At 42.4% G+C, this 8,797-nt stretch overlaps 1 protein-coding gene across 3 annotated transcripts in view; it reads right to left on the reverse strand.

The window, feature by feature from the left end:
• LOC121562656 (RNA-binding protein Nova-1) overlaps positions 1-8,797 on the reverse strand; it is a 71,569-nt gene that overhangs the window by 19,594 nt on the left and 43,178 nt on the right. For all 3 annotated transcript variants that reach the window (XM_041874882.2, XM_041874877.2, XM_041874872.2), the window contains one exon: positions 4,856-5,022. In XM_041874882.2, coding sequence (XP_041730816.1) covers positions 4,856-5,022 — 167 coding nt within the window. The remainder of the gene's footprint in view (positions 1-4,855; positions 5,023-8,797) is intronic.

An 8,797-nucleotide genomic window follows, 5' to 3' on the forward strand; every position in this document is an offset into this window, starting at 1 on the left:
AGGCTTTTAGGCTTGGAAGTATCATTCAGCCTTAAGTAATACAACACCACTGTCCACTTAGCCCCCTCAAGGCTTTCATTAACAGAAGAATTCTGAGCTGTGGCACGGCTGATAAGAGAATTTTAAGTCACTAGGGAATGGCTGTGTGTTTTGAGATAGGCTGGGAAGCCCATGTCAAACACTAGCCAACCAGAGGAGGCGATGGATGGCACGCTGAGAAATGTTGGCGACTACAATCTTATCTGATTGTTTGTACAGACATCCCTTGTCACAGTGGATTACAATAACTAAGAACACTGGTGTGCCACTGGGCAGGAAAGCTGCTCTTTTCTCACACATATTTAATAAAAGAGGATTAGTAATGAATATTTCTAGTATCCATGGCAACTGCTGACCTCCATCCTCCATCTTGGTCCCATCCCCGGTCCAAGCCTTGCAGACAGATATAGTACATTACATTGTGGCTACACATTTCATTAAAACATTTTTTATAACAATACAAAACATACACATACATACAGCATACAGACGCACACAAACATCAATGCCATCACACGTGCCCAGTCCCACCTGCTCACACACCCATCCCCAGCGCCCGTTTCACTCTCCGCTACATGGCCTCAAACTGCACAATTTTGTTTCTCTCCATCGCCCACACACTTTCAACATTTAGATAATAAATAAAGCATTTGACCTTTCCATTGTGTTAACGATGGAGGATTTGTTGATTTCCAGTTTTTAAGTATACATTTTGGCTACACATTTAAAATGCTGGACATATCACATACACACATACAAATTATAACTTAACACCAGACGTGTTAGTTTTGCTTCCACAAAAGCCTGATCTAAACCTGATCTACGATTCCTCTCCACACATACTGTAAAGCAGCAAATGGATAAACCTGTAATTCATAAACATGAAACACTCTCCTTCAAATGACCTCTCCCTCCCAAATACACACACATGCACGGAAGCACGCACGCACATCCATACACACAGTCGCAAATTCATCCTTCCTTCCTAAGAGATTTAACCCAATATTAGCAGGTGCACATCCTTGTCCGACAACAAATATCTTCTAGTGCCTCTCTCCACCGGGCTTTCCTACAAATGGGATCGATACTTGGCGGAGGAAGTGACCTTTTCCTGAGCCAGCTGATGATTCTGAAGGTTAAAAACTGCATAAAATATTTTCTGCCGGACATCGGTTCTCCTGAGACAAGGCAAGAGAGGGAGAGGGGGCGGTTGGGGGGGTGGAGGGTTGATGGAGATGTTGCATCGCTCTGTTTTTAATTTTTTAATACGTTACAGCTAATTTCCTGATGACACTTTTAATTTAGGAGATGAGCGGCCCACGCTGCCTGCGTTAGGCCCGGCTGTATGGATTAGCCGGCGCTGTGTGCTGTTCTATTGAGTACAGTTATTAGATTCAGGATGCTGGTTAATTAAATAGACTGGGCTTGGTGGGGTTGTGGAGGGAAGGGTGGGCTGAAATGGTGCAGCCACTTAAAGAAATCACTTATGTCATTTCAATGGAGAACCTCTGCGTCACTACAGAGTGAGTGATAATTTTAAGAGTTGAGGTTTATGGTTTACTAGATCTTTTAAGAGATTAGAACAAAGAAAGTTAGTTTACTGCGTAGGATTTTCATGGTCGCTTACATGTTGATTTTCTGAACCGTTAAGAATATAAACATGATTGTTTCTGTGACCCACCAGAATAAAATCCACATTTCAATACCTAAAAAACTAAATCCCTGAATAACAATTCCTTGTAATTGACCACAAAACCTCAGTTATATCAGATGATCATCACAGAAACCAGAGAATATTTTACATTATTCAGGAGTTGTTAGGGTCATGCGGTGATGGAGGGCTCATGTTGTATGGGAAGCGATTGTTTATACTGTGCATAGTCACTCAACTATGAAACAATTTCTGTACCACAACAAATAGCCCTCTACAGGCAATTACACATGGTGTGCATTTTGGTGTCCGATGGTGGAGAAAGACACATTTGGGGAGAAATTTAAATTCCATATCCCACATTTCCATTTTTCCACTCACTCACATCTAACTCGAAGTTAACCTGACACCCTATTTCCTATACATTTATGGACTACTTCCTGTGTGGACAGGGCAATAACAGGAAGTAGGAAGCAGGTGTTCCTGCATGGGGTGAAAGGTCACAGGAAACTGCGGTTGGCCAGAGGAAATCACTGGAGGGAGGATTCTGAAAACATTTGAGTCCAAAGGCAGCATGGTGCAGTGCAAAGTTGACACAACTCACTGTCATCATGTTATTTTAGACGTCACAGTCTCGCCATAGTGGGCAGTTGTTGCATTGAAATGCCAGATCAGATCAAAGTTAGCTAGCACCACAATGCTATTTAGCATTTCAGCTAAATTTGTCATGTATTAGTCCAGGTATCAGCTTGAGTATTGAACGTCGCTCCATGTTAAGTGTGATTCTGTGTCCGTGGGTGTGGATGGTTTTTGTGCCTGTCTGTCTGTCTGTCCTGAGTGAAAGCTGTGGATTTGATTGAGTTAGGTGTTAGCTTTTATTTTTTGTTAGTTGCCTGTGCTCCTGCCTGTCCTGTCTCCATTTGGCTAGTGGAGATTAGCGGCTGTAGCTCACAGAGAGCCAGGCTGGCAACTGTTGCGTAACATGACTTCACATCTTACATCTCATTCACTCCCCCCACAGAATCATTCCATACAGCACTCTCAAACTCATTATTATTAATAGTAAAAGAGAGGCACAGGAATTATTTCTGTCTAAAATAACTGCCCTTTATCTAATGCCATAAGAGCTGCTTCTTTTTCCGGCCCTGCCATCAATCCATCGTTCAGTTCACTCTAAAGCTTAAAGGAAAGATTCACCCATTCTGAATGTTATATTGTTTTAGTGTATATCTGAGCGATGTTCTATCAATTCCCGGGGTCATTTCATGTTTTCATGTGCATCTGAGCTAATTGCCATTCAAGCAGGCAGAAATACAGCCGATATGACGAGTTTTGCATCGAGATGCACAAAAAACGTATAACATTCAAAATGAGTGAATCTTTCCTTTAAGTACTGGTTTGTGTATCAGAGTGCATTAGTTTGGATATGTGCTGTATGTGTGTGTTCCTAGGATACAGTGTATATATATGTGTGTGTGTGTGTGTGTGTGTGTGTGTGCATGCGTTCCTGTCTAATGTGTGTGTAAGTGTATATTATTATTATATTATATTATTATTATTATTATTATTAATAAATTCCTGACTATATCAGAACCGCAAAGTGTTCACTCTGCAGTAACTCTTTCCCAGTGGACTGTTCTTTGCCCAGCTGAGAGGTGTGTAACTCGTCTGATGACTCCTATAATTACACACATTAATAATCAGGAAGGAGAAGGAGCAGGAGCCGCCCTCGGCAGTCCCTTATGTTGTGCTCCACGAATTTAGGTTATGGCCAGCCATCACTGAGTCTGCTCAGTAAGCACAAAAGGGACAACGCCATGAGGGATTAGCATGGCTGAAAACAAAGCACAGATACCAGAAAATAACTCAAGTTCTGAATTATGAATACCCAACATGTGCTCTTTGTCCTAAGGGGTAATTGAATTAACGGGATGATAAATAGATGAGCAGGGTCAATGTTGCAGATGAAAACAATGCAGATCCTCCCCGAACGATCAATGGAGTGCAATCATCAAGTGACCAGAAGTGATAATCACTTAAAGAGAGTGGGAGGGGGAATCAATGGCTTGGCTAATTGAGCCTGTTCTGTGTTGGTATGAACTTGTGGACTCTGAAACGCCAAACAATAGAGTTCTGTATGACAAAATACAGTGACAATTTGTCTTGTCATTTTCATTTGTTGGTGCCACTATGGTTGATTTTAAAGGAAGTGGAAGGGGAGAGAGGGTGATGGAAAGAGCAAATCATCTGGATAGAATGCCGCAGCACAAATGAGCTGAAAGTCTCAGCCCTGATGTGGGACTATGTGGATTTTGGAGGATGGCCTTTGCCACTTCTAACACCTCATCTGTGTTTAGCTGGACAACACTTATGAGCCACACTTCCTCTGTGGTGCTGGGGGAGCTTCCTTCCAGACCCTGGGCTGTGTGATAGCTAGTGACAGGTTGAGGGTAGTGAGGCTAGCGACCCATAGTTTATGTCACGTGTGGGTTTAAGGGGGCCTATCTGGAAGAGCAAGAAACCCCACACCCCAGGCCCTGTATCCTGTCTGAGTGGATTATATCACAGCCGGAAGATGTATCTTTCTGTCTGTTAACATGGAAGCTGGGAACACTCCCTCCCTGCATCGAGCCTCATGCAGACACAAAATCAGAGCTTGGCCACAAACTCACACTGAAAACATTTATTAGATTGGGCCTTCTTCGAAAGACAAATAATAATGACTTCCACCCGTTGTTGTGAGATGGTAGCTGCCAACACACAGACAATGGAGTGAGACTATATACAAACTAATGACTGGGATTAGAATCATCCATTTTGTTCTGACTAGCGAAGGGGTCAACATTTTGGCTCAGCTACCGCACTGATGTTCCTCCATAATGGTCCAGTCCAGGATTGTCAGTTTGCTAAGTCATATTCATACCTACCTATTGTACCTACCTACTCAACACACACCTACAACCACACATGCACGTGCACGTGCACACAGACACATTCATTGCCTCAGTTGGGATAAAATAGTTACAAAAACATCCCTTTCACATTCACTATACACTCTCAGGTTGAACTCTTATTTGTCCATTGAGAGAATGTAGTCTTGGTCTCAACACAAGACGGTCTTGAGAGAAAAGAGGCAGGGGTTTGGATCATGGTAGTGGGCTTCACCTGTTTGATGCGGTCAGGGTTGACGGTGGTCTGTGGCTGCAGTATGCTGACCGGCTCTGATTTCTGGGTGCTCTGCGGCATCTCCCGCACCTTGTCAGCGATGAAGTTATGGACTCCATTCAGAGCCTCCACTGTCCCCTGGATCAGACACACCCGCTCTGTCGTGCCTGGAGAACAGATGGAAACACATCAATGTCTCATTCATATATACAGAACATGACTTACTAACTTAAGCCTTTGGCTCCTATAAGGAGCATTGGTTCTTGACAAATACAGTTGAAGTCAGAAGTTTACACCTTAGCCAAATACATTTAAACTCAGTTTTTCACAATTCCTGACATTTAATCCTAGTAAAAATTCCCTGTCTTAGGTCAGTTAGGATCACCACTTTATTTTAAGAATGTGAAATGTCAGAATAATAGTAGAGATAATGATTTATTTAAGCTTTTATTTCTTTCATCACATTCCCAGTGGGTCTGAAGTTTACATACACTCAATTAGTATTTGGTAGCATTGCCTTCAAATTGTTTAACTTAGGTCAAATGTTTCGGGTAGCCTTCCACAAGCTTCTCACAATAAGTTGGGTGAATTTTGGCCCATTCCTCCTGACAGAGCTGGTGTAACAGAGTCAGGTTTGTAGGCCTCCTTGCTCGCACACGCTTTTTCAGTTCTGCCTACACATTTTCTATAGGATTGAGGTCAGGGCTTTGTGATGGCCACTCCAATACCTTGACTTTCTTGTCCTTAAGCCATTTTGCCACACCTTTGGAAGTATGCTTGGGGTCATTGTCCATTTGGAAGACCCATTTGCGACCAAGCTTTAACTTCCTGACTGATGTCTTGAGATGTTGCTTCAATATATCCACATAATTTTCCATCCTCATGATGCCATCTATTTTGTAAAGTGCACCAGTCCCTCCTGCAGCAAAGCACCCCCACAGCATGATTCTACCACCCCCGTGCTTCACGGTTGGGATGGTGTTCTTCGGCTCGCAAGCCACCACCTTTTTCCTCCAAACATAACGATGGTCATTATGGCCAAACAGTTCTATTTTTGTTTCATCAGACCAGAGGACATTTCTCCAAAAAGTACAATCTTTGTCCCTATGTGCAGTTGCAAACCGTAGTCTGGCTTTTTTATGGCAGTTTTGGAGCAGTGGCTTCTTCCTTGCTGAGTGGCATTTCAGGTTATGTCGATATAGGACTTGTTTTACTGTGGATATAGATACTTTTGTACCCGTTTCCTCCAGCATCTTCACAAGGTCCTTTGCTGTTGTTCTGGGATTGATTTGCACTTTTCGCACCAAAGTACATTCATCTCTAGGAGACAGAACGCGTCTCCTTCCTGAGCGGTATGACGGCTGCGTGGTCCCATGGTGTTTATACTTGCATACTATTGTTTGTACAGATGAACGTGGTACCTTCAGGCGTTTGGAAATTGCTCCCAAGGATGAACCAGACTTGTGGAGGTCTACAATTTTCTTTCTGAGGTCTTGGCTGATTTCTTTTGATTTTCCCATGATGTCAAGCAAAGAGGCACTGAATTTGAAGGTAGGCCTTGAAATACATCCACAGGTACACCTCCAATTGACTCAAATTATGTCAATTAGCCTATCAGAAGAATCTAATGCCATGACATCATTTCCTGGAATTCTCCAAGCTGTTTAAAGGCACAGTCAACTTAGTGTATGTAAACTTCTGACCCACTGGAATTGTGATACAGTGAATTATAAGTGAAATAATCTGTCTGTAAACAATTGTTGGAAAAATTACTTGTGTCATGCACAAAGTAGATGTCCTAACCGACTTGCCAAAACTATAGTTTGTTAACAAGAAATTTGTGGAGTGGTTGAAAAACAAGTTTTAATGACTCCAACCTAAGTGTATGTAAACTTCCGACTTCAACTGTACATACAGAACATGTGCAACATGAATGACTGGTAATGTACTCTCATTACCAATCAAGCATCTTGAGAAAATGACATTTATGTGTATGTGTAGGCCTAATCAAACATTTAAAAAACTGAACGCAATCAGTGTGTATTTCTTCAATGTCCAGTGACTCCCTCTTTTCCCAGATTTCAGAAGTTTCACTTCTGGTCTTTCCCAAGATGGCGGCCAACATAGGAATGGTGTAATAATGTTTGCCATCTCATAAAATACAACCCTGTAATTTCTAACTATATACACACCTACTCATTCAAGTTTTTTTTAAAATGTAGAATAAGAGTGAAGACATCAAAACTATGAAATAACACATTTGGAATCATGTAGTAACCAAAAAAGTGTTAAACAAAGAAAAATAATGTTTATATTTTAAATTCTTCAAATAGCCACCCTTTGCCTTGATGACAGCTTTGCACACTCTTGGCATTCTCTCTACCAGCTTCATGGGGTAGTCAACTGGAATGCATTTCAATTAACAGGTGTGCCTTCTTAAAAGTTAATTTGTGGAATTTCTTTCCTTCTTAATGCGTTTGAGCCAATCAGTTGTGTTGTGACAAGGTAGGGGTGGTATACAGAAGATAGCCCTATTTGGTAAAAGACCAAGTCCATATTATGGCAAGAACAGCTCAAATAAGCAAAGAGAAACGACAGTCCGTCATTACTTTAAGGCATGAAGTATATATGTATACTAGGAATCCGTCTGCTACATTCATCATCAACCATTTGGCTTCACTATTGCATGTCTATAACCATGATTAGCAGTGATACAAATGTTTAAAACGTCCACATGGCCACATCTGTTCAGTGTTACACTGTACCGTGATTCCATGACAGGATGAAGTTGTGAACGCAGCTGAAACAACAGCCCACACGGCTATGGAGTGTCTTGTCATTCAGAACATGGGCTATAGTACATAATGACTAGTGTTGGACAGGGAGTCCACTGAAAGACTCCATATTGGAACTAATTCGATAGTAACACGAGTCATTGACTGGTCTGACATTGGAGTCTCCCTCAGGAGGGGAATTGGACAATAAAAGGGTTCATTTACAACGTCGACCTCTGTGTTACCAGTACTATACACTAAGCACTTCATTTTTAGGTCCAGATTCTATCGGTCTGGCTATAGACCTCTGTTAATTATCTTCCTCTACTGCCGTTATCAGGTGCATTGGCGCCATGCATCAAAGACCAACACAACTTCTCTCTGTGTAAATATATCATCACCATTCTCTCAGAACATGAGTGTGTTTAGAACATGAAAGGAAAACAACCCGCCTAAAAGTTCTCATAATGTGGCAGAAACTAGGCCAATACTAAACTGAGCCCTCTCCCTCTCTCTCCCTCCCTTCCTCCCTCTTCCTCTCTCCCTCTCTCCCTCCCTCTCTCTTCTGTTAGGGCCGGACTGAAATCTGTCTTTATCGCCTCCGACCAGTCGCAGCTTCCTGCTTCCTCCTTTCCCTCCATTGTTTTCTTGGGCCAATGGGGTTGAGTTTGGCCCTGCGCAGTACCAGTTGTGGCGAGCTATTAATACAGGGAAACTGAGGAATGTCAGACTGTAGGTTGGGGTAAAGAGCCTCTGTGAGTTCCTGACAGCTGGTATCCCAGGGGTAATCTGGGCCCGACCAATCAGCCAGTGGATTATTAGGGCAGAGATGGCCATTGTCTTGGCATGGGGATATGGGTAAGGGGGATGGGGAGGGAGGGAGGGCAGACTGGTTACGAAGCAGGAAAGGCCATCCTTTCAAATCCTATCAAATTGTACTATTTTTTTTGCAACCGTTTTTCTGTATTTTCAATTGTATAGGTCATTTCTATAGATAGACTGTCTGTCTGAGGTTTGATATTCAGCAGCACAGTTGAACACTACTAGTTACATGAAGGCCTAGGAAAGTGTTGACTATTGTAATGTAGCTAAAGGGGGAAAGTGTGTGTGTGAGTGTGTGTGTGTGTGTGTGTGTGTGTGTGTGTGTGTGTGTGTGTGTGTGTGTGTG

The sequence above is a fragment of the Coregonus clupeaformis genome, chromosome 5 (genome assembly GCF_020615455.1).
Source record: "Coregonus clupeaformis isolate EN_2021a chromosome 5, ASM2061545v1, whole genome shotgun sequence".
Taxonomy (NCBI): Eukaryota; Metazoa; Chordata; class Actinopteri; order Salmoniformes; family Salmonidae; genus Coregonus; species Coregonus clupeaformis.